The sequence below is a fragment of the Ursus americanus genome, chromosome X (assembly GCF_024610735.1).
Source record: "Ursus americanus isolate L20-20 chromosome X, mUrsAme1.1.p, whole genome shotgun sequence".
In the NCBI taxonomy this organism is placed as follows: domain Eukaryota; kingdom Metazoa; phylum Chordata; class Mammalia; order Carnivora; family Ursidae; genus Ursus; species Ursus americanus.
In genome coordinates this window covers 121,849,783-121,874,659 of record NC_142164.1, presented here as the reverse complement: position 1 = coordinate 121,874,659, position 24,877 = coordinate 121,849,783, and the positions used below count along the sequence as shown (strand labels likewise).

The 24,877-nt window shown below is 57.7% G+C and overlaps 1 protein-coding gene across 1 annotated transcript; it reads right to left on the bottom strand.

Annotated features, from left to right (window-relative positions):
* Nucleotides 1–311: 311 nt before the first annotated feature.
* Nucleotides 312–23,107, bottom strand: ASMTL (acetylserotonin O-methyltransferase like). The gene is made up of 13 exons (XM_045813637.2): nt 22,922–23,107; nt 20,395–20,526; nt 18,350–18,397; nt 18,158–18,222; nt 16,803–16,864; nt 15,900–16,008; nt 14,509–14,905; nt 11,851–12,013; nt 9,020–9,195; nt 6,761–6,878; nt 5,772–5,915; nt 4,402–4,524; nt 312–661 (listed from the first exon to the last, which is right to left on the bottom strand). Exons 1-13 carry the CDS (start codon nt 23,012–23,014, stop codon nt 441–443), a joined length of 1,851 nt encoding a protein of 616 aa, XP_045669593.2. The 5' UTR covers nt 23,015–23,107; the 3' UTR covers nt 312–440.
* Nucleotides 23,108–24,877: the final 1,770 nt, after the last annotated feature.

Genomic DNA, 24,877 nt, shown 5'->3' with positions numbered 1-24,877 from the left:
TCCCGCGGTGCCACTCGGCTGGGGCTCACATGGACAAACAGGTTTGGAACAGGTGTGAAGGAGAAGGAGGAGGACGAGGACAACGGTGGCCAGGGGTGCGGCCTGGGCAGCGCCCAACGCTGACAGCTGCTGGAGAGCGCCAGGCAGGCTCGAGGCCCCCTCCCAGCGCGCCCCTGGGTGCCACGAGGCCTTTCCAGATGTGGAGGGACTCGAGCCATGCAGCAGGACCTCGGGGGAGCACCTGGGCGGTGCTGCCCCGCTCCGGGCACAGTCAGCCGCATCTCGGGACCCACAAACGAGCTTAGAGCAAGTGCATTTCGCTGCTTTAATCTGTTTGGTTACACGGCGGGCGAGCTGCAGTCATCGTTGTACCGGCGGCAAACCCTGGGGAAGGGGACCCTGTCGGCCTCCTGGGAGAGCAGCGTCTGATGCCGGCGGGCTCAGGGTGGCGAGGCTCTGGTGCCCAGGATCACGTCCAGCCCGTCCCCCACGTGCGCCAGCTGCACGTCACAAAAGCCATGTTGCTCCAGCAGCCTGCGGTACTCGGGCAGGCTGCGCTCCCTCCCCTGCGTCCGCACCAGCAGGTTCAAGGACGCGGGCAGGCTGCCCCGCGCCGCTGGCTTCTCCTCCAGGACCATCTCAGCCACCAAGATGCCACCGCCTGCAAACAACACAGCCAGGTTGAGTCGTGCGCAAGGTTCAGCGGGGAACCCCGGTGGGGTGGATGGTTTCGAGGGGGACGGGAGGTCGGGACTACTTGCGGGGAGGCTGGAGTCCTGCGTAACGCTCAGCGGGGAGCCCAGATGGGGCGGCAGGTTTCCAGGGGGATGGGAGGTCGGGACTACTTGCGGGGAGGGTGAGGACACTGCCCCTCAGCCTGGGGAACCAGAACCCCAAGGGGACAGACAGAGACAGAGAGACACGGAGGCGAGGACGAGGGGAAAACACAGACTCAGGGTGCAGTTTCGCGGCCCAGCCTCGGGCATGCCTAGCGCACGCGGACACAGCACGGGGCTGCACTATGGGTTCACGGTGTGCGGAAACAAGTCAGGAACTCTGGGTGTAGGAACCCGAGATCCCAGCAGGGAGCACGCATTCGCTTTGGGAATCCCCTAAACAACCGGGACGGCACCTGCCTTGGAGTGGGGTTAGGACCAGCCCCGCCCGGTCCAGGAACACTTGGATTATCGGTGCACAAAGTCTGAGCGCTTCAGGAACAAAGTGTGCGCGCGCACGTGTGTATACGCGCCCCTACATGCGTCTGTCTGCGTCTCTAATTCCAAAAGCGTTCTCAAAGGATGGAGAAACCAAGCGTTGGGAACACAACGGCCTTGGGATTGGAAAGGAGCCTGGCTGGCACTAAGCAGTTGAAGTGTGCATTCAAACTGAGACCCACAGATAAGTAAACTGGCCACTTTACGCTCTGTCCTGCAGCCCCCAGGCCTCCTGCCCCAAGTGCAGGTAACCACTGAAGTCCCAGCTCTGGGGGTGGAGGGAAGCCCTGGGTCCGAGCAGCTGCCAGTGTCCGTGTTGTAAGGACGTGTCTCGTGGCCAAGTTCAAGCTAACAAGTCAGCATGAACAGGCGGGCTGGCAGCATTCCTGAGAATTTACCGAGCGGTTCCAGCCCAACCTGGGGGGTGGGGGAGAACCCTCAATGCAGCCGTGCACTCTCCCCGACTCTCCAGCCAACCCTCCGCAGTATGAACACTCCTTGGAACCTAACCGTCTCCCCAGGCAGGTGCGGAATGACCCAGTGCTCAATCCTCAACCCCACCTGCTCCCCGGGGGATACTACAGTTTTAGGACTCTTTCGTTTTCCGTTTTGTGAGCGACGGTTCTGGGCTGGGCTCTGTTCCAGGACCTGGGAACACGGCAGGCAAGAAACAGGCAGAAACCAGTCCTCCCAGGGCCACATTCTTCTTGGCGGTCAGCCTGAGTGTCCATGTGACATGGGTACGGCCAGGTGAAAACCTGCCTCTCACTGACAGCATGTGTGTCCTGGGGCTGCAGCAACAAATGACACAGTCTGGTCATGTACTCTCTCCCAGCTCTGGAGACCAGAGTCTGAGACCCAGGCGGGGCAGGACCGCTGAGATCCAGGCGGGGCAGGGCCGCTGAGATCCAGGCGGGGCAGGGCCGCTGAGATCCAGGCGGGACACGGCCGTGCTCCCTCCAGAGGCTCCAAGAGAGGGTCCTTCCTGCCTCTTCCAGCTTCTGGGCTCCAGGCGTCCCTGGGCTGGTGGCCGCGTCCCTCCCATGTCTGCCTCTGTCCTCACGTGGCTTCTCCTCTGTGTCTGTGTCTGCTCTTCTGTCTCTTGAAAGGACCCCTGTCACTGGATTTAGGGCCACCCTGATCCCGGATCACATCCTTTATCACATCAGCAAAGACCCTGTTTCCACATAAGGTCCCATTCACATGTTCCAAGTGGACATAGATTTGGGGGGCAGGGGGCAGGTTGAACAAGTCATCCTACCATATGGACCAACGAGGATGGCTTAACTACGTCGCCTTTCTTGGCACTGAAATTTGCTCATTTAACAGACGTTGCTTAATTTTCTGTGCAGCTCTTGTTATGTTAGTATGTTCCCGAATACTCCAGCGGATTGGTCAACACGTTGCAATACTGTTTCCAAACCCAGAGCTCATCTGTGTCCATGTGTCTGTGCGTCTGCATGTCCGGCCCAGAGGCCTCTCCCTGCCCCCCAGTCCCTCCTAGTGTCCCGGTTCCTGGCATCCATCTGTACTTCACTCCAGAATGTCTCCAGGAGCCTCCTAGGAATGGCAGGGGGCGGGTGGGAGTCTCCCTGGTTTCAGTCCACAAATACCTATGGTATTTTTTTTTTCTATCTACACACGTGAACTGGTAGTTTGGGCTCCTGGCTGGAACCCCGAATCGTCTCATTTCCCACGCCACGGCTGTAGGTCCAACGCGTCTCCGCCTGATTCTTCATTTGTAAGAACTTTCCTCTTCTTTGCTCCTGTGGCCACGCTCTGTGCATGGAGGGACAGACTCCACCCTCTGCCTTCCACGAGCCTGTTTGTTGATGCTTTGTCCCCCGGTCCCCACGCGTGTCTTCGAGTCCTGCATTCCTGTGCACCTGCGAGGAGTGGGGGCTCGGCAGCTGCTGGCACCTCTTGGAGCTAGGAGACCCCCCCCCATGACAGCTGAGCGAGGGGGCTTTTCTCTGGAGGATGGGAGTTGGGGTCGGGGACACAGAGCGGCCGACACATGGAGGGCTCCCTGGAGGAAGAGGTAGACAGGAGGCATCAAGAATGCCAGCCGACCCTTGTCCAGAATAAAACGTTCCTGTGCGCCTTCCATCGGGCCCTGTGTCTGAGCTGCGAGCCACCAGAGACGGCCTTTCCGGCTCTGCGGAGCATCAGACCCTTGCAGGGCAACAGCTGGGCGTGATGCTTAATTTTACAGGTCATCTCGGCCTGGCCATGGTGCCCAGATACACGGTCGAGCATCCTTCTGGGGGTTCCTGCGAAGGTTCCTTCTGGATGAGAGTCACAGTTCAGTCTGAGTAAAGCAGCTGGCCCTCCATAGCGTGGGTGGGCCTCGTCCAATCAGTCGAAGGCCTCAAGAGAAAACAGACTGAGCTCCCGCAGGAGGAGGAAATTCTGCCTCCAGCCGGTCTTTGGACTAAAGCTGCAGCATTAGCTTGTCCACAGTGTAGACTTCAGACGTCCCAGGCTACACAATCACATGAGCTAATTCCTTGCAATAAATCTCTCTATTTCTATACACACACACCCCATTGCACTTTACCTTTGCTTTGTGTGTGAAATAGGAGATCAAACACGTGGGGCGTTTCCCGGCGCCTGTGGAGTAGAAGACGCGGTGTAGAAAAGGACCCGCGAATTGCTGTATCGTTTATGTTCCCTAAGTCCGCAAGGAGGGAACAGGGGTGCCTTGCAAGACGCCAGGAGCACAGGACACGGGAATGAGGGCCGTGCTTTACGGGACTGGGACCTTGAGGGGCTGGGAAGGGGCTTCGGGGGGCTGGGTGCACCCCACTCTGCGGCCTGGTGGGCCACGTCGGCCCTGAGTGGCTTGGACACGGCGCGGGGGACACGGGACGCCCAGGATAGCATTCAGAGAAGCCACAGCCTGTGTGCACAGAGGGACACGGCCGGGGGAGCATCCAGGAGACTTTAGGGCCCGAGAGCACGGACACGGTCACTGGCTTTATGGGTCCAGGACAAGGGGACTCAGGTGAGACCTTCCCAGAGCTCCCGCCACCCTCCTTGTGGATCAAGCACGTCGTCAGGGGGATGGGAAATGGCGCCTGGGGACCAGCTGGGGGCATCCTGGCTGTCTGTAACACGGCTCGTTCCTTTGTAAATGACAACGGTGTCTGCGGTTGCAGGAAGGACCCACTGGGCACGGTCTCACCTGGCTTGCAGCTGCTTGAGACGCGGCTCAGCAACTCCCGCACTTTGTGGTCCGGCCAGTCGTGCAGAATTCTGGACAGAATGTACAGGTCTGCCTCCGGGAGGCCGTCCTTGAAAAAGTCACCTGGTGTGAAGACAAGACGTCAGGAGCCCGTCAGGGACGCCGGGCCAGTTCTGCACCTGCCAGACTCGGGGGTGGGCCGCTCCCCGGAACTGCAGGAGCAGAAGGAATACTGCCTATGGGGGGAGAATTGTATCCTAAGCCCTAAAACATGCGAGCCTGAGTCCCTGGACCCGCCAGCATGTCTGTCCTTGGGCCGGGCCACGGCCCTCATGAGATTCAGGGTGGGAAGGGTTTCTTTCCAGCTGCTCCCACATCAACGGCTGCTCCCTGGAAGTTCTACCTCACGTCTAACTCAAGGGTTTCCTGCTTCTGTGTAACTTCCTTTTGTGGCCTTGGCTGGTTGTAGACGCCTGGAGATGCCCGTGTCTGCCATTCCAGGTCCCCACCTGCTCTCCCACCAGGACGGCTTCCAATGCCAAGGACACGGCGGCTCATGGTCCCGTTCACGTGATTTGGAGATGCACACGTGTGCGCACACACACACAGACAATACACAGATCCGTGCAGAGACACACACATTTGCATGCACATGCAGACAACATACACATGTACGCACACACACACACATGCAGAGACAAATACACAGACAACACACCCATGCATGTTCACGCAGAGACAGCAAATACATGCATGCACACACATGCACACATACAACATGCATGTATATGTGTGCAGACACACATGCATACACAGGCACACAAACATGGAGACATACACACAGGTGCACATTTGGGTGCATACAAACACGCATGTACATGTGGTCACACATGTATCCAAAGACACACACATGTACGTGCACAAACACACACATGCACACAGAGATGATACACGTTTGCACACCCACGCACACCCAGAGACAGACACAAAGACATCACACACAGATATGCACATATGCAGGGGCGCCTGGGTGGCACAGCGGCTAAGCGTCTGCCTTCGGCTCAGGGCGTGATCCTGGCGTTATGGGATCGAGCCCCACATCAGGCTCCTCCGCTAGGAGCCTGCTTCTTCCTCTCCCACTCCCCCTGCTTGTGTTCCCTCTCTCGCTGGCTGTCTCTATCTCCGTCGAATAAATAAAATCTTTATAAAAAAAAAAAAGATATGCACATATGCAAACACACATAGACACACACAGACCCATGCACTGAACACACACACAGACACACATGCACACAGACACGGACGCTCCTTTGCAGAAACACGTAAGGCTGGCAAACACTGACTCACGGCAAAGGCTAACAGGCGTTCACCTGGCACGTAGCTGATCCGCTCCGTCTGCCGTCCTTCGGGCTGAAAACACGTGACGTGCTCGATGACCTCCGGGAGGTCAAACACGGTCACCTTCAGACGCGGGTACTCCCGGGTGAGCGCTCGGGCCAGGGCACCTGTGCAGCCTGCGGGAATGCAAACACACACTTGGCGACCCGACCCGCCTGGAGCTCAGGAAACCCTTGCCGGTCTCCCGAATTCAACCTTGGCAAAACCAGAATGATGGCTGAGCACACAGATGGAGGCCAGCACCGTGAAAGCAAGCCAGCCGGTGGCAGAGACCTGTGCTGTCTCATGCAGGCCTCGGGGCCTCTCAAGGTCGGGACCTCGACAGCCGGTGAGAGAGCCCGTGCTGGCCCAGTGCAGATAAGCAGGGGTGGGAGCAGCCTCATGGAGGGAGCATCAGAGTCCAGCTGTGAGGGGCTGCACTCTTACCATCTCCTCTCTGCTGCAAGAATATAGATGCGAAGGCTGGTGCCACAGCAGCCACTCTGGGCCACCAGGAGGAGCGGTGTGCAGATGACAGGGAAATGAAAGCTGGTAGGTCTGGGCTTCCCCTGGGACCCCAATCCCACTGTATCCCTTAGGAAGGCATCTGCTCCCCCTGTCTGCTGTCCTAGGATAAGGAAGGGACTGGGATGCGGTAGGAAGTATATGGGGCATAATTAGACCTGATGGGATGGGGGCACACAGGGTCAGCGATCCTCTCCCCCACTCAGCAGCCACCAGAAAGGGTCCTATAACCTCTATGGGGGTCCCTGCCCATTACCAGAACCTCCTCGAGTATCTGGGAGTGGGAGTATTTGCACAAACCCCGCCACGGCCAGACTCAGGTTTTCCGTGTTTCGTAAAGAGGTAAACGCATTCTGGACATCTTACTAGCAGATGAGGTAGGCATGACTTAATGCAAGAATCACACGGAGCCCTCTGCACCTGATTCCTGGCGGGCGGTGGGGGTGGGGCTACATACCTCCCAGGTCACAGGCCAAGGTGAACCGGGACAGGTCGAAGGCCGTGGCCACCTGGTGAGCAGTCAGCTTGGCGAGGCCGTGCATGGCCCGCATGAACTGCAGCTTGGCCGGCTTGCTCTGAAACGGAACGGGGTTTCAGGAGAGCCACACGGAGGCCCGGGGTGGGGGTGGGGGTGGTTCCTGCACCCTGGCTGGGTGCCACCAGGCGTTTCTGCAGGTAGAGAGCTGGGCAGGGCTCCCGGGGTGGGGAGCATTAGGGCAGAGCCATGTGGGGACGGGGTCTGGTGGGGCAGAGCTGGGCCAGGAAGGGGGGCCAGTGAGCCAGAGCCGGGTGAGAAGGAGGTGGGGCGGAGCAGAGTGGTGTAAGGAGGGGGTGGGTGGGGCAGAGCCAGCCCAGGAGGGGCAGAGCCTGGTGAGAAGGGGGTGGGGCGGAGCAGAGTGGTGTAAGGAGGGGGTGGGTGGGGCAGAGCCAGCCCAGGAGGGGCAGAGCCTGGTGAGAAGGGGGTGGGGCGGAGCAGAGTGGTGTAAGGAGGGGGTGGGTGGGGCAGAGCCGGGTTGTGGTTGGAGGGTCCTGTGAGGCATACCTGGGTGGGGGAGGGGCTGGTGGGGCAGGTGGAGGGTTGGGTAGGGCAGACGGGGGTGGGGTCTGGTGGGGGCAGGGCCGCGTCCAGCACAGCGGTCCGTGTGGGTGTGGGTTGGGGTCAGGCCACCCGTCCTAATCCTAACAGATGCCCACGTCTAAGGATCTGAAGTCAGTCATCGGGGACGGTCACCCTGGAGGCCCCAGACCCCACGAAGGGTCTCCCTGGACAAGGAGCAGGAGGGGGTAGGGGGTGGGGTCTCCCAGGGCCCCCTGCAGCCGGCACCATGCTGCTGAGAGTCTGATCAGAAGTCAGGGACAACAGCCCCTTGCCCAGCTCCCCCGTGGGGTCCACACATGGTGGGGGCCTTCGCAGGGCGGGAGGGAGGACAGAGGTCCCCCTGTTGGGGACAGTGACCGGTGGGAGGGGGTGCCGCCTGGGGCCAGTTCTCCCAGGGCTGCCCAGCGCTGTGGGGTGGGACACGGGTGGGGAGATGCGGGAGGCGTCCCTGAATCCCACAGGGACAACGGGGCCAGAGGGAGCACACCTGAGCCAGCATACCCCTCACGTGGGTCCCTCCTGCCCTCTTCCCGGCCTCCCCCCAGCTCTGCTTTCTCCCTGGGCTGAGGCTGAGACAGCCCCGCTCTGTACCCTGGGACCCTGTCTGCGGCTTCTCTCCACTGTCTCCACCTGAGTGTGGGTGTCTCTGTGTCTCTGTCTCTGCTGGGGACGGAATGACTCTGTGTCCAACTCCCCACCCCTAATTTCCAAGGGGATGGTGTTAGGAGGTGGGCGTCTGGGGGGGGCGGTGACCAGGTCATGAGAGTGCAGCCCCCACTGCAGAGACCCCCCTGCCCCTTCCACCCTGTGAGGACCCAGCAAGAAGTCAGCCGAGTATGACCCGAGAAGCAGGGGTCCCCAGACCCCGAATCTGCAGACTCCTTGACCTTGGACGTCACCTCGAGAACCATGAGAAGGAAATGTCTGCTGTTTGGAAGCCCCGTCGCCTGTTGCGCTCTGCGACTGTCTCCGTCCCCGTGCCCCAGACCGGACACAAGCCAACAAGACCAGTGGTCTAGGGGCTCACTCCTGCATCCTGCAGACAGCCTGGCTCCATGCCCTATGTCTCTGCCCTCAGCAAACGCTTCCCGGGAGCGAGGCCGCAGATGGCCACAGGCACCCCAAAGCACCCCATCGGGTCCTGCCCTGCAGACCCAGACCTGTGGCCGGGGGCGGAGGGCCCGACAGGATGCACCGCAGTCTTGCACTGGACCCCCGAGAGGATCCTGGAATGGGAAAGGGGAACAAGGGAGAGACAGGCAGGAAGTGCTTTGCAAACCGTGAGCTTGACTAACAGGGTCCCTTCTTTTTAACCGCACGGTGTGTTAACCCCGTGCAACCTTCGGAGCCCCGTCCTACAAACGTTCTCCCTTCTCGGGTGCTACCTGGTGCCTGTGGAGTCACCGGAGCCGTGAGCGGCCAGCCACCCTGCCCCCCATCCACGCCAGCCAGCCGTGGCCTCCCCGGACGGTTCCTACTATCATGGAGGCCAACGTTCCGTGGTTTTGTAACAGGTGCCGCCCGATTAACCCGCCGGCAGGAGATGGGTTCTGTACCCGTCGCTCCTTTTGCAAAATACGCCCGCGATGTGAAAAGGAATGTCTGGAGTTACGGTACCTGAACCGGGTCTGCCGTCTTCCTGCCGAAAGCCGCGTCGGCTCCCTCCCGCACGGCGAGCTCCAGGTCTGCGAACAGGTTCCAGAAGTGGTCGTTGTTGTGCATGGCCAAGCCGTGCAGAGAATACTCGCCGTCCGAAGCCAGGTGCAGATCTGTCAGCTCCGTGTTGCGGTAACCTGGTGCGACAAGGCATGGTGGGGGCTCCCCACGGGAACGCCCCAGCAGACCCCACAGCAGGGGGGAGCGACGGCGTGGCATCCTTGACGTGGACGCGCAAACCTCAGCTGAGCACGTGCTCAGCTGCACAGGGAGGGGGGCTGCACAGGGAGACAGCCCAGACCCAGCACGCAGGTGGACTCCTGTGTTACCCAAACACATGGACATTCCCAGGGGTCAATCCCCCCCAAAGCCCCAGGGACGATCACTCGGCTGGGCCACAGTCCCCAATTCTTCAATGCAAGGCCAGGCAGGATGTTGCCCTGGAGGGTGTTTTGACACCTATAACCAGACGACCTTAGACAATGTGGGCGGGCCCCGTCTAATCAGTCGAAGGTGTTAAGAGCAGGGATGAGCTCTGGCTGAGGAAGAAGGAAATCCGCCTCAAGACTTCAGGGCCATTGTGTCTTGATTTTCAATCACCCCACAGCTGGATGACCCACTTCCTTGCTATACACCTGCAGGTCTATACCCGACAGGTTCTGTTTCTCTGGAAAGCCTGGACCGGTCGGAGCCCTTCCTCTCTCCACCCTCTTCACACCCAGCTGGGCCGTCTGTAGGATCTGGTCCCTGGGAGCCCCTCCAGGACACTCGCATCTGGAGAATGGGAGGTTGGGGGTACAGGTGATGGTGGGGGAGACCCCGATCTCTCAACGGAAGGCCCCGTGGCCTGTATTCATCGGAGATATGGAAGAGCACTGCATTCATTGTAACACCTAAATGTCGTTACTTTGGAGACCCTTGGAAGAGCAGCAGTGCCCCATGCACACGTCTGGGAACGGTTCACAGGGTTTGTCTGCAGAACCTTGCCAGGCATCAGTGAAAATGTGCGAGAAGAAGCTCCCGGGTGACTCAAAGTCTGCACACCAGAACTTTCTCTGGGTTCAGTCATTCGTTCTGATAGAGGAGAACATCATTACAATGATCGGGGTGCGTTGCTTTCTAGGCTCCAAATCGTAACCACATGTCTGTAGGACTTTGTGCAAAGGGCAGCTTCTGGGGCTTCTGCCAGCACCCCGCTTTCCTCCTTATCACAGAAGTGAAGGTGCCTCTCCTGCCTGGGGCCCTCAAACCCCTGTCATTCCCAAGCCATCCATAGGGACCATCTATAGGACATGCTCTGAGACCATGCTCAAAAGTGTGGTTCATTACAGCAAACGCATTGTTACCCACCTGTCCATCCACCTATCCACCTACCTACCTATCCATCTGTCCTTCCTTCCATTCATCCATCTACCTACTTACCTACCTATCCATCCACCCATCCATCCACCTGTCCATCCATCCACCTGTCCGTCCATCCATCCATCCATCCATCCATCCATCCATCCATCTTCCTACCTAGCCATCTATCCTTTTTTCCATTTATCCATCTACCTACTTACCTACCTATCTATCCACCTGTCCATCCATCCATTGATCCATTCATCCATCTACCCACTTACCTACCTATCCATCTACCCATCCATCCACCTGTCCATCCATCCATCCACTCATCCATATGTCTACTCATCCATCTACCTACCTATCCATCCATCCATGCATGCATGCATCCATCCATCCATCCATCCACCCATCTATTTATCCACCTGTCTGTCCATCCATCCATCCACTCACCAATACGTCTACTCATCCATCTACCTACCTATCCATCTGTCCATCCATCCATCTATATATCCATCCATCCATCCATCCATCCATCCATCCATCCATCCATCCACTCATCCATACGTCTACTCATCCATCTACCTACCTATCCATCCATGCATCCATCCATCCATCTATTCATCCACCTGTCTGTCCATCCATCCATCCACTCACCAATACGTCTACTCATCCATCTACCTACCTATCCATCTGTCCATCTGTCCATCCATCCATCCATCCATCCATCCATCCATCCATCCATCCATCCATCATCCACTCATCCATACGTCTACTCATCCATCTACCTACCTATCTATCCATGCATCCATCTATCCATCTACCTACCCACCCATCTATTCTTCCTTCCTTCCATTCATCCACCTACTTACTTACCTATCCATCCACCCATCTATCCACCTGTCCATCCATCCATCCATCTGTCCTTTTATCTCTGTCCTTCCATCCATCCACCCAATCATCTGTGTACTTTCCTATCTTTCCATCCTTCCATCCTACCTTCCCTCCTTCTTTCCTGCCTTCATCCATCATCTATCCACCCATCAGTCTATCCATCCAGATCCCCTGTTATCTACGTAGCTATTTTCCCCTCTATTACCAATCTATTATCTATTTGTATGCACCCATTCATCTCGTTTGTCTAAGTAAGTAAAAACAAACACGTATCTGTATGTCCCTCTGGTTCTGTTTCTCTGGTGAACCCTGACTGATACAGCTCCTTTGAGAGCAGAGCCCATAAAGAAGTCACTCTTCTAACACACACACACCTACCACCCCCCTTCCCCATGCACACCTACATCTCCTTTCTTCCATCCTCTGCTTCTTTCCCTTGGAGAAAAGCCACGTTCTGAGGGTCTGGTCCTCCCTGCCTTGCCTTAGAAGCCACCTCACTTGGTGACTTGCTTCCACCTGCAAAGATTCTCAGCAAGACAGCTCAGATGTCCTCTTACCTCTGTCTGTCTTCTCCAGTAATCCCAGGGCTGCACAGACATCCAGGAGCCGTTCGGTTCCACACACAGAGGCGTCAATTTTGCCTGCAACATCCACGGCCTTCAACGGGGCTTCATCTTTTAGAACATCAAACACCTTCAGCTTGCAAGCCGTGAACAGGGCCTGTCCGTTAAAAACAAGTACGCTTAGACTTACTACGTGACTTGTCCAGCACTTTTGACTCCTGTAGACCCAAACGATGGAGGTCAAAGCTGTCACAAGTATTTCACTTGTGAACGGAAACTTCTCCAGAGAACAGTGGACTGAGGCTTCCGCTGGTACCAGGTTTGCACAAGGCAAAAGCACATCAGTGAATACCAAGCAGAAAAACTGTCCCACGGGAGAAAAACCAACGTGTTGTGATTTTGGGCTGAATTATTTTCCCCCAAGATCTGTATGTTGAAGCCCTAACTCCCAGGACTTCAGGATGTGACTGTATTTGGAGACAAAGGGCTGTCCTCAGGTGCAGAGTCTTTACGAAGCTCAGGACACATACCCTCCAGTAACTGATAACCTTCACTCACGCTCCTCTCAGCTTGTAATGCCAAAACCGACTGTGATAACTGATGCATGTTCATGAAGGGCCCGACGCAGAGCTGCTTCCAGATCTACTGGCATGGACCTGGCAAGGTGACACGTGCTCCCAGACTTCCTACTGCCCCTCGGCTTGGTCAGCTCACCTGACCCCTGGGATACCTTTGTAAGGTGAGCAATGGAAAAGGTGGGCATATGGATACACAGCTAGGTAGGTAGACAGATAATAGATCAGATAGGTGATAAATAGATATACAGACAGATAATTGACAGATCGTTTGATCATAGGTACATAGGTAGATAGAATGATACTTTGATGGTAGGTAGGTAGGTAGATAAACAGATCAGAGAAGGGGCGCCTGGGGGACTCAGTCGGTTAAGCATCTGCCTTCAGCTCAGGTCATGATCTCCGGGTCCTGGGATCGAGCCCCACATCGGGTTTCTTGCTCAATGGGGAGCCTGCTTCTCCCTCTCTATGTTGCTCCCCGTGCTTGTGTTCCCCCCACCCCCCATCAAATGGATAGATACAATGTTTGAAAAGAAACAATAGATCACAGAAGATAGGTTGATGCCAGGACCACAGTATAGCTCAATCGAGTAATGGTGCAATGCTGTTGACCCTGTTTTAAGTCTTATTTGCAAGGAAACTTGGTATTTTGAGATACAACACAGCTTAACCACCTCTCCTAATCATGAGAGCTTCTGCCCCAGACAAGGCCGTCACGGGGAGGTGGCCAGGGGTGGAGTGTGGGAGGGGGCAGTCTCCAGTGCCCCACCCAGCATCCACAGAGCCACGTACGTGGCCCCTGCAGAGGCCAGGCACGGGGAGGGCCGCCTCCCTGCTGTCTCTCAGAAGCCCAGAGCTGCTCAGGCAGCTGGAAGGTCAGCTGAGAGGGGCAGCAGCAGGCCATAGAGAACACGCAACAGCCATGTGGGCGTGGAGGGGTGGAGCACAGGGACGGCCGCTGCCAGTCCTGTCCTTGGCGGGGATGGTGGAAGACGACCAGGTAGGCTTCTCCCTGAGACGCTCTCTAGTCTGGCCTGGGCACCCGGGTGTTTCTCGGAAGTGTCTGTGACCGCGCAGAAAGGACGGCAGAGGCCACAGGCACTGACCTGGCATCAGCGAGCACCCAGTGGCCTGTGGGTTCCCACCCCACCTGAGACACCCTCTGGCTGGGACAACTGTCCAGGATCCCAAGGCCATAACACGATGAGGTCACAGATCCCTCCAGCCAGCTGGTGAGCCAGTGCCTGTGTCCACCTGCCACCTGGCCAGTGGGAATGCTGGGCACCCTGGGGCTGCTGCATGGTCAGCATTCTGGCCTCGTCTCCCGGGCAGGGCAGAGTCCTGTGAGTGACATACTGTGTGCCCCGTGCTGGGGTCATGAGACTGCTGCTCACTGTCAGACACCCACAGACGCCTCGCCCCAGCTGTGCACAGGCCTCAGCCACCGGAGCCCAGAGCACGTCTCACACACCAGGGTGTGTGCCCCCGGAAATCAGGTCATGGCCTCTGTGACCCCCCAAGTCACTATCTCTGTGCCAAGCCACTTAGTAAAGGCAGAACGTCACTGAGGACACTCTTATGGGCTGAACACTGGCCCCAAATGATAGGCCAAAGTCCTGACCCCTAGAACCTGAAAACAGAGGTCTTATTTGGAAATAAGGTCTTTGCAGATGTGAGTAAGGGAAGGATCTGAGATGAGCTCATCCTGGATCAGGAGGGCCCTAAATCCAATGACAGGGGTCCTTACAAGACACAGAAGAGGAGACACAGACACAGAGGAGAAGCCACGTGAAGACAGAGGCAGAGACGGGAGGGACACAACCAGCGGCCCAGGGATGCCTGGAGCCCCAGAAGCTGGAAGAAGAAGGAGGACCCTCCCCTGGAGCCTTCATGGGGAGCACGCCCCGGTTCCGGCTGGATCTCAGTGGTCCTGCCCCGCTTGGATCTCAGCGGTCCTGCCCCGCCTGGATCTCAGACTTCTGGTCTCCAGAGCTGGGGCAAGATGAATGTCTGTGGTTTTAAGCTCCCCAGTCTGCGGTCATCTCTTACGGCTGCCCCAGGACACGGAGACAGGTACCTTTGAAGCTTTAAAGCCGTCTATGAGTTCTAGAAGGCCCACTGGGAACGGGGGCGGGGTCTCCACTGTCCCGTTAGAGTCTGGTCCCCGTCTGTCAGCAGAAGCCTGTCCTGTGTCACCGCCCCCCTCTGTCCTTCCGTGGCCACCACCGTCGTTGCCCTGAGCAGGGTCTGAGCTGCCCCCTTCCACGTCGCTCAGGTTCTCGAAGGTGTCGACAGGAGGGATGGAGTCGTGCTTGACCCGCTGCACGTCCTCGCGGCGGGGCGGGTAGTACAGCTCCACCAGCTTCTTGCAGAAGTGGTTCAGGGGGAAGCCCACGACGTTGAGGAAGTCTCCGCGGACGTACTCCACCAGCATGCCGCCCAGTGCCTGGATCCCATAGCCACCGGCCTTGTCCCTGAGCGGGAGGGAAGGAAGCAGAACGGGGCGGGAGGGAGAGGGGGTGGATGATTACAGGAGAAATCAAAGTCTCGAGGCTAAAGGCCGGTGGCCGGTGGATGGCTTCGTGGCACACGATCAGACGGGATGGCCGGCAGGAGCCCAGCGATCACCCCAGGCCGCTTCAGTGATGAGTCTGGCTCCAGAGAAACTCCTATGTAATCCTTCGGTCCCACCAGGGATGATACAAGGTGTCCCCAGCGGTCCCCAGGGGTCACTGCCTCCCACACCAGGCCTGGGGCATGGCAGTCTTGGGGGCAGTGCAGTGAGGACCCCAACCCCACCGTGATCTTGTGCACATCTGCATCTGTGGCCCCGGAGCCTCTGCCGAGACCTCCTTACGGATAGAAGAGGGCACTTCAAAGACCCGTTCCTGGACCCTGACTTAGAGCCCAGTGCTTTCCATCCGACCCTCCCTCCTCTGCTTCCCCTGGACTCCAGTCCCTAAACTGGCAGGAGGTGTCGGCTCGGGGCGCCCTCGGCAGTGAGACCACCGCTGGCGTCTGCACCCATGCACCTGCCCCTCGCCCGCCCCGTGCCGTGGGGGGAAACAGAACGGGGAGCAGGTGTGCTCTCTCGTGCAGCCACCTGCACCTGACGGCAGCACTGAAGAAAGAGACTGTTTCTCCCATTGTGGGTTGTTCTCATCCACTGTCCCAGCACAGGGCAGCTCAGGTCCTGACACCAGCCCTGCCTGGAGCCCCTGACCCCGGCGGCTCCTCCAGCACGACATCACCCGGGTCCCTGCACTGCCCACTGAGCCCCCGTTGTGATCGGGACAGTAACACAACTACTGTGCACTAGATGTCTGTATCCTCTCCCCCCCCAAATTCATCTATTGAGATCTAACCTCGAAGGCCACAGTGTTAGGAGGTGGGGCGTTTGGGAGGGGATCAGGTCATGAGGGTGGCACGTGGACACATGGGATTAGCGTCCCCATAAGAGGGACTCACATGGGCTCCCCACTGTCGATGTACTCCCACAGGAGCTCCTCGGACAGCTCGGAGAACTTCACCGCGGTCTCCTCGTGGAACTCGGACACCTCCATGTCCAGCTGGCCGTCTGCAACACAGGGCTGCCGGTCAGGGTGCGTGACCTCAGGGCCCCAAAGCTGTGCTCTGTGTGTTGGAGGAGAGGGGGGACCATCTGCCCCTGCTCTGAGTATAACTCAGGTGGGAACTGTTAATCGGGGGGGCAAGAGGGTACAAGTGGGGAAAAAAAAAGTTACAAAGTCAAGAAAGCAAAACCAGCGAGGAGCACAAAAGTTGCAAACCATAGACCCAGGGGGGTCTGGGGTGTGGGGGATAAGACAGTTGCAACCTGCAGACCCAGACCAGCGAGGGGCCTGGGGTTTGGGGGATAAAAAAGTTGCAACCTGCAGACTCAGAGCAGTGAGGGGGCCTGGGGTTTGGGGGATAAAAAAATTGCAACCTGCAGACCCAGACCAGCAGGGGCTGGGGTTTTCCTGCAAGAACAGAACTTTCGGGCTGGCCCGGAGGCCTTTGCTGTGAGGCTGGAAAGCCCCGAGCTCGGCCCGTGGGGCACATTATGCAAAACAGCTTTTACAACGAATCCTCGGGGGTTTGGGTCCTTTTTTAAAAAAAACCTTCTTTGTCCTGGTGTGACTTCAGGCTGGGCGGCCTGAGCCAACCCCCTCTGCCTTCCAGACCGGGAGGCCTGGAGGGCAGCACTGGTGTGGGTCACGCTGGGCGGCTGAGCCCCTGTCTCTCAGGTGCTCCGAGGCCTCCATGTAGCCCCGACTTCTGCAGGCAGGAGGGAGGACGCGGGTCCACGGGGACGCCTGCTCTCCTCCCGCGGTGGCCGCCGGCCTGGGGAGGGTGACACTGGCGCTATACCTTTGGTGCAGCAGTGGACAATGGCGACGCCCGTGAACACGCTGTGCTCTTTCCCGTTCAACCTGCAAGACGCAATCGACATGGCGTGTGTATCCCCATCGCGGGAGCCGTGCCCTACAGCACGTTCCCACCGCCCCCTCTCAGCCTGCGTCTGTCTGTGGTCTTGCAGCAAAGTAAGACAGGGTACGGGACACGGCAGGGCCCAGGGGCTGAGATGCCCTGAGATGGGGGGTGGGCATGCCTGGCTGGGGCGGAGACTGCCCGTCTGCCTGTCTGCCCACTGCCCCGGCAGAAGCTCGTGGGGAAAGCCGGTGACACAGAAGTGGGCATGGGGAAGCCACCACTAGGATGGGGACAAGAGACCAGGGATAAAAGCTCACGCACACACGGACAAGCAGGAGGGTGGCCAGGGAGGCTGAGTGCAAACTCCTCCATGGCACAGGCTCCACTCCAGACATGACCCAGGCATGGACGGCCGTGGACCTGAACCCTGCCCGGGACCCTAACCCGAGGACCTGACCCCACCCTGGGACCCTAACCCGAGGACCTGACCCCACTCCAGACATTATACCTACCCCAGGTGCAGACCCTGCCCGGGACCCTAACCCGAGGACCTGACCCTGCCCCGGACATTAACCCCACTCCAGGTGCAGACCCTGGCCGGGACCCTAACCCGAGAACCTGATCCCACTCCAGACATTATCCCTACCCCAGGTGCAGACCCTGCCCGGGACCCTAACCTGAGGACCTGACCCCGCTCTGGACATTATCTCCGCCACAGGTGCAGACCCTGCCCGGGACCCTAACCTGAGGACCTGACCCTGCTCTGGACATTATCCCCACCACAGGTGCAGACCCCGCCTGGGACCCTAACCTGTGACCTGACCCCGCTCTGGACATTATCCCCACCATAGGTGCAGACCCCGCCTGGGACCCTAACCCGAGGACCTGACCCCACCCTGGGACCCTAAGCCGAGGACCTGACCCCACCCTGGACATTAACCCCACTCCAGGTGCAGACCCTGGCCGGGACCCTAACCCGAGAACGTGATCCCACTCCAGACATTATCCCTACCCCAGGTGCAGACCCTGCCCGGGACCCTAACCCAAGGACCTGACCCCACTCTGGACATTATCCCCACCCTAGGTGCTGACCCTGCCTGGGACCCTAACCCGGGGACCTGACCCCACCCCGGGACCCTAACCTGAGGACCTGACCCCGCTCCAGACATTATCCCCACCCTGGTGCTGACCCTGCCCGGGACCCTAACCTGAGGACCTGATCCCGCTCCGGACATTATCCCCACCCCAGGTGCACAGTGCTGCTTCCCAGGGGCACCACAGTCCACACCCACCTGGAGAGCATCCTGTACGCATCTTGCTTGTCCACTGGCTTCTCCAGAATGAGCCCCCCGACCGTCTGCAAGAGAACCAGGGACGGATCCACTCTTGCTAACCAGATCTCACTGTCCACACCTTGATTTCAGTCACCAAGGACACACAAACCAAACTGGAGGTCAGAAAAGGGGCCCCGAGGGGAGACTCACCACGATGGTGTCTGCTCCGATGACAATGTCCGGGGCCCGGAGGTCCTTCTGCAAGAAATCCCAACCCAGCTTTAGAAGCGATGTCCCCATGGGTCTTGCACAAATACGCTGGTGATGTTGACAGGTGGGGATGAGGCCAGTCTTACATCAGCAAATACGATGTGAGTGTCCTCAATGTCCCCAGCAAGGACATGGGTGTGACCCCAAATCCTCCCCTATGGAGGGGGAGGACAAAGCTGGTTTTTTGACCCGCTCAATGTAAGTTGAGGAAAAGGTACTCTGGACAATACAATACATCCAAGTGGAAAATTCAGGCTTGGGCCTGACCACACGCATCTGGGATTTGTGCAGAACCTTGAACTTAGGTTGTCCTTAAATATTGACCTTTCCACTGTCGAAAACCAATTGATCAATACTTGCTTATTTGTACCAATCCTTATTATAGCATGAAGTACACTGCATTTGCTATAGTATATTAATTGCAATAGGATATTATTATAAGGCTTAGCAATAATAATCCACATGAATTCTGTATCATAAATGATGCTGTTCTACTCATCGCAATAGTATATTATATAGTAACATATAGTTATAGTCCAAGTACGTTAATTCTATACCGTGATACCGTTCTACTCATCGCAATAGTATATTATATAGTAACGTATAGTCATAGTCCAAGTACGTTAATTCTATACCGTGATACCGTTCTACTCATCGCAATAGTATATTATATAGTAACGTACAGTCATAGTCCAAGTACGTTAATTCTATACCGTGATACCGTTCTACTCATCGCAATAGTATATTATATAGTAACGTATAGTCATAGTTTGGGTCCTTTAATTCTGTGTCATAAATGATGAAGTTATACGCATTGTGATATTATATTATATAATAATGTATAATGATAGTTCAGGTCCATTTATTCTATACCGTGATACCGTTCTACTCATCGCAATAGTATATCATATAGTAACGTATAGTCATAGTTTGAGTCCATTAATTCTATACCATCAATGACGATGTCATACTTATTGCAATAGTATATTATACAGTAACATATAATAATAGTTTGGGTCCATTAATTCTATATCATAAATGACGATGTCATACTTATTGCAATACTATATTATATAGTAATGTATAATAATAGTTCAGGTCCATTAATTCTATACCGTGATGCCGTTATATTCATCACAATAGTATATTATATAGCAACATATAATAATAGTTTGGGTCCATTAATTCTATAACATAAATGACGATGTCATACTCATTACAGCAGTGTATTATATAATAATGTATAATAATTGTTCAGGTCTGTTAATTGTGTATCATTTTTTTTTTTAAGACTTTATTTATGTATTAGAGAGAGAGAGAGAGAGAGCACTGAGCTGTGAGGAGAGGGAGAACCAGGTCCCCCTGAGCAAGGAGCCCAATGCAGGGCTCGATCCCAGGACCCTGGGTGTTAACTCTATATCATGAGTGATGCTGTTATATTACTTACAATATTACATAGTAATATACAGAAACAGATAAGCTATATTCACTATTATAAGTGATACTGTTATATTAATTGTATATTACATAGGTGCACATAGTAATAAATAATCTACATTAATTCTTTATGATAAATGATACCCTTCAGTTAATCCCAACAGCATATTACACAGTAAGAGGCTGATAAGCTTATCAAAGGTTATATTATACATTATATATAACATATAAAATATATAAAATATATATTATATATAACTATACTATATATAACTATATACTATAATTATACTATGTATAATATATACAATATATTATATTATTATATTAATATATAATATGAAACATATTATATATTAATATAGAATATAGAATATATTATATTAATTATAATTGTATGCTACATGGCAACACTCATTCATAGATGAGCCACAATAATTGTATAGGATACGGTAAATGGCATTTATTTACGACATGTATATCGAAAACCCGAAACCACCCTCCCAGCAAGAGAACCCTCGAAAGACGCAGGAGCAGAGCCCCCTTGCCTGATGCATCCTGCTGGCCACCTCCAGGGCCTTCTGCTTGGCTGTTTCGATGGCGTAGGCATAAGGCGTGGGGAAGGACGCTTTATCAAGCTTCTCTTTGAACCTGGAAGGAACCACCTCGAACCTGAGACCCTGGAAGAGGGGAGAACGGGGTCTTGAGGGTCGACAGGACCCTGAGCACCATGTGCCACTTTTACAGGACGTGTGGCCTTTCCCACGTGCCAGGAAGAAGCCAGGCACTGACCAGTGTTCACCAACCACTGACCAGTGCCATTTCCGGGCTGCCCGGGGAGGAGCGGGGGCTGGCTGGGGCCCAGCAGACCTGGCAGGAAGACATCGGTACACGGGGCAGCCACAGAGAGGCCAGCAGGTAAATCTGGTTGGGACACTGGGGTCTGAGGCTGTGTGGGGTCAAAGGGCTCCCAGAGCGTCCCTGGGGCCGGCACTTCACCCCCCCACCCACGGTGAACAAACAGCTGTCCATCCCGCCTGCACAAAATTCCACAGACGACTGACTGTGGTCCTCTAACACGTGTGGACAGGCAAGGCCGTCCCCCGTGGGGAGCTGGTCATGCAGAGAGTGACACTTTGGTGTCGGTGGGGACAGGAATGTGGGCCTTGAACACAGAGGGTCAAACTCTCCCGCCCCACAGGCATCCCCCGACAGAGCTCCCGTGAGGCTCTGACCATCCCTGCCCCCACCTCTCCGAGGGGCCCCTTCCTTGGTCCTTGACCTCCTACACCCCGTTTCCCCTAGACTGCTCTGTGAGCCCTCCTGTGGTCTGTACTCCCCAGCCCTCCTCTGGAGGTACTGAAAGCACCCCTCACTCTGTACGTACTCCCACCCAGAACTTTGCCTGCCTCTGGGGTCTGCATCTCCTCCTATCTCCAGTACCCCGTTCCCCAGACAGGGCATCCCCACTGTGACCATGTCCCCTCCACTCTGGGTCTGTCCCTTCCCCCAGTACCAGCTCCAGGAAGGACCCAGCTCGGGCACAGACATGGTCTTAGGCTGGCAGACCCCTGGCCAGCAGGTCCTCGGCCACTCGGCCTGGCCTGAAGACTCTGGTCCCAGACCGTACAGACTGCTACTAGTGTAGTCACTGCGACCCTGAATCACTAAGCCATGGCTCCAACCAGGATCCCAGTCGCAGATCCCTGCTACCAGATCACAGAGTCCTACTTTCCCCAGCCTGCGTCCCCCAGCTCCCGGCCTGGAGCACTGGTCACTAGACCCCAGTCATAGGGCCCTTGTCACTGGGCCCCCCAGCATAGCCCCGATGGTCAGTAGGCTCCCAGTGACCAGGTCCCCCGGCACCAGGTCCTGCTGGGTCACCAAGGCCCCTGGCCCCAGGGACCAGTTAGCAGACAACCTCCCTGGGTTAGCAGATCCCTGGTCACCAGACCATGTGGCACCAGGCTCCTCATCCCCAAGGCCCTAGATATAGGCTGACAGGCACCAGGCTCCCAATCACTAGATCCCCCAGTCAACACCACGTCCCCCTTCCACACCTCCTTCCACCCCAACCCACCCACACCCACCTCCCAGGTCTCCAGACCCCTGGCCCCAAGACCCTGGCCACCAGGTCAATAGGTCCCTGGGTCACCAGCCCCTTCCCTACCCCTCAGCATTAGAACCAGAAACCCCAGTCACCAGACCTCCAATCACCAGGTGCCCCAGGCCCCCAGTCAGCAGAGCCCCAGGTCACCAGACCCCCAGAATACTAGGTCCCCAGTCACCAGGCCCCCCCAGGTCCCCAGGTCAGGAGGCGCCTGACCCCAGGGCCCCCCCACCGTCCCCCCCAGCTCCAGGCCCCCAGGCTCCCGGGCCCCGGCTCCAGTTCCCCAGACAGCAGAGCCCCAGGTCACCAGACCCTTAGCCCCAGGCCCCAGGTCACCAGACCCCCAGCCCCAGGCTCCCGGACTCCCGGGCCCCCGGCTCCAGTCCCCCAGTCAGCAGAGCCCCAGGTCACCAGACCCCCAGCCCCAGGTCACCAGACCCCCAGCCCCAGGCTCCTGGGCTCCTGGCTCCAGTCCCCCAGTCAGCAGAGCCCCAGGTCACCAGACCCCCAGCCCCAGGCCCCCAGATCACTAGGTCCCCAGTCATTAGGCCCCAGGGCACCTGCTCCAGGCCTCCCCAGGTCCCCAGGTCAGTAGGCGCCTGACCCCAGGGCCCCCCCCGTCCCCCTCCCCCCTCCCCCCGGCTCCAGGCCCCCAGGCAGCAGAGCCCCAGGTCACGAGACCCCCAGCCCCAGGCCCCAGGTCACCAGACCCCCAGCCCCAGGCTCCCGAGCCCCAGGCTCCCGGGCCCCCGGCTCCAGTCCCCCAGGCAGCAGAGCCCCAGGTCACCAGACCCCCAGGCCCCCAGAGCCCCCGGCTCCAGGCCCCCCCAGGTCCCCAGGTCCGTAGGTGCCTGACCCCAGGGCTCCCCCATCGTCCCCCCGGCTCCAGCCCCCAGGTTACCGGACCCCCGGCCCCAGCCCCGCCGCAGACCCCGGCCCAGGCGCAGCGCAGGCCGCTCGCTCACCGCGTGGCTGAGGATCTCCCGGCGGCGCGGGGAGGCGCTGGCCAGCACCACGCGCTTGTGCAGCAGCTTCCCGATCACTGGGCTCAGCACCATGGCGCCCCCCGACCCCCGCGCCCCGCACGGGGCCCGCAGCTCGATCCAAAGCCGGATCCCCCGCCGCGCGCCGCACGCTCCTGACAGAGTGAAGCCCCGCCCCCAACGTCGCCCAGGCCCGCGCGACGCCCCGCCCAGGCCCCCCTCCCCGCCCGCCGGAGCCCCGCCCCGCGCCGCGCGCCGCGCGTCGAGTGAGACCCCGCCCCCAACGAGGCCCCGGCCCGCGCGACGCCACGCCCAGGCCCCGCCACTCCCGCCGGAGCCCCGCCCCGCGCCCAGCGACGAGTGAGGCCCCGCCCCCAACGAGGCCCCGGCCCGCGCGACGCCACGCCCAGGCCCCGCTCAGGCCCCTCCCCGAGCGTCCCGCCGGAGCCCCGCCCAGGCCGAGCCCCGCCCAGGCCCGCGGGACGCCCCACTCAGGCCCCGCCCCCCCACCGGAGCCCCGCCCCTGCCTTCCTGGTCTGGACCCCAGGCTGCGCGTCCCCTCGGCGCCGCGCCCCCAAACCAGCTGCGCCCGCCGAGGGGCTGGGGCAGAGGTCCTTGCGAACAGTCTCCGGGAACCCGACGTCGCGGGACCCCTTGGGAGCCGTGGGGGGCGGGCGCAGAGATGGGGGGTTCCCGGGAGGCGGTGGAGGGGGTGCGGAGATGAGGGGGGAGTCTCCGGGGGCGCGGCGGGGGTGCGGAGATGGGGGTCCCCGAGAGTACAGTGGGGGCGCGGAGATGAGGGTCCCTGAGAGCGCTGCACGGGGTGTGGAGATGGGGGTGACCCCGGGAGACGGTGGAGGGGCGCGGGCATGGGGGGTGCGGAGATGGGGGTCCCCGAGAGCACAGTGGGGGCGCGGAGATGAGGGTCCCTGAGAGCACAGTGGGGGAGCGGAGACGGGGTCCTGGAGAGCGGGAGAGCGCGGCACGGGGTGTGGAGATGGGGGTGACCCCGGGAGACGGTGGAGGGCGCGGGCATGAGGGGTGCGGAGATGGGGGTCCCCGGGGCGCGGTGGGGGCGTGGAGACGGGGGTCCCCGAGAGCACAGTGGGGTGGTCCCCGGGAGGCAATCGAGAGGCAGAGATGGGGTTCCCCTTTGGGGGGGGCTGAATAGCCCTTGGTTGATAACCCTGCCACATACAGACAGATACATGGGTGAACAGGTAGATAGGGAGAGAGAGAGAGAGAGAGACTCTCTCCTGCTAACGTGGTGGGGGGTCTTCTCAGTCTAAGCACTACTGACATTTGGGGGGCTTGGATGATTCATATTTGTGGGGGCGTCCTGTGCTCAACAGGATATTTAGCGGCATGCCCAGTTTCCGCCACTAGATGGCAGTGCCTTCCTTTCAGGTTGTGACAGCCCCAATTCTCTCCAGATCCTGCCCCGGGTCCACCGGGGACAGAATAGCCCTTGGTTGAGAACGCTGACCATAGACATGATTGATAGATGATAGGTAGGTAGGTAGGTAGGTAGGTAGGTAGGTAGGTAGGTAGATGATAGATATAGCGATAGATGCATTGATGGATGGATGGATGGATGGATAGATGGATGGATGAATAGAGATGATAGATAGATGATTGATAGATAGATAGATAGATAGATAGATAGATAGATAGATAGATAGATATGATGGATAGATGATGGATGGTTGGATAGATAGATGGAAGAATGGATGGATGGATAGAAATATAGATAGATAGATAGATAGATAGATAGATAGATAGATAGATAGATAGATATGGTGGGTGGATGGATGGATGGACGGACGGACGGACGGACAGAGTCTCTCATACCAGGTCCACGCTTCTCAGCCTGGGCACTGCTGACATCTGGGGCTGACAGTGTGATGTGGGGCGTCCTGGGCACTGTAGGGTGCTACG

Coding starts and splice junctions, on each gene's coding strand:
- ASMTL (XM_045813637.2), bottom strand. CDS start 23,014: ATGGTGCTGAGCCCAGTGATCGGGAAGCTGCTGCACAAGCGCGTGGTG. Junction 16,865..18,157: donor GCGTACAGGATGCTCTCCAG/GTGGGTGTGGAC, acceptor TGCGTCTTGCAG/GTTGAACGGGAAAGAGCACA. Junction 4,525..5,771: donor GCGGATCAGCTACGTGCCAG/GTGAACGCCTGT, acceptor TCTTCACACCAG/GTGACTTTTTCAAGGACGGC.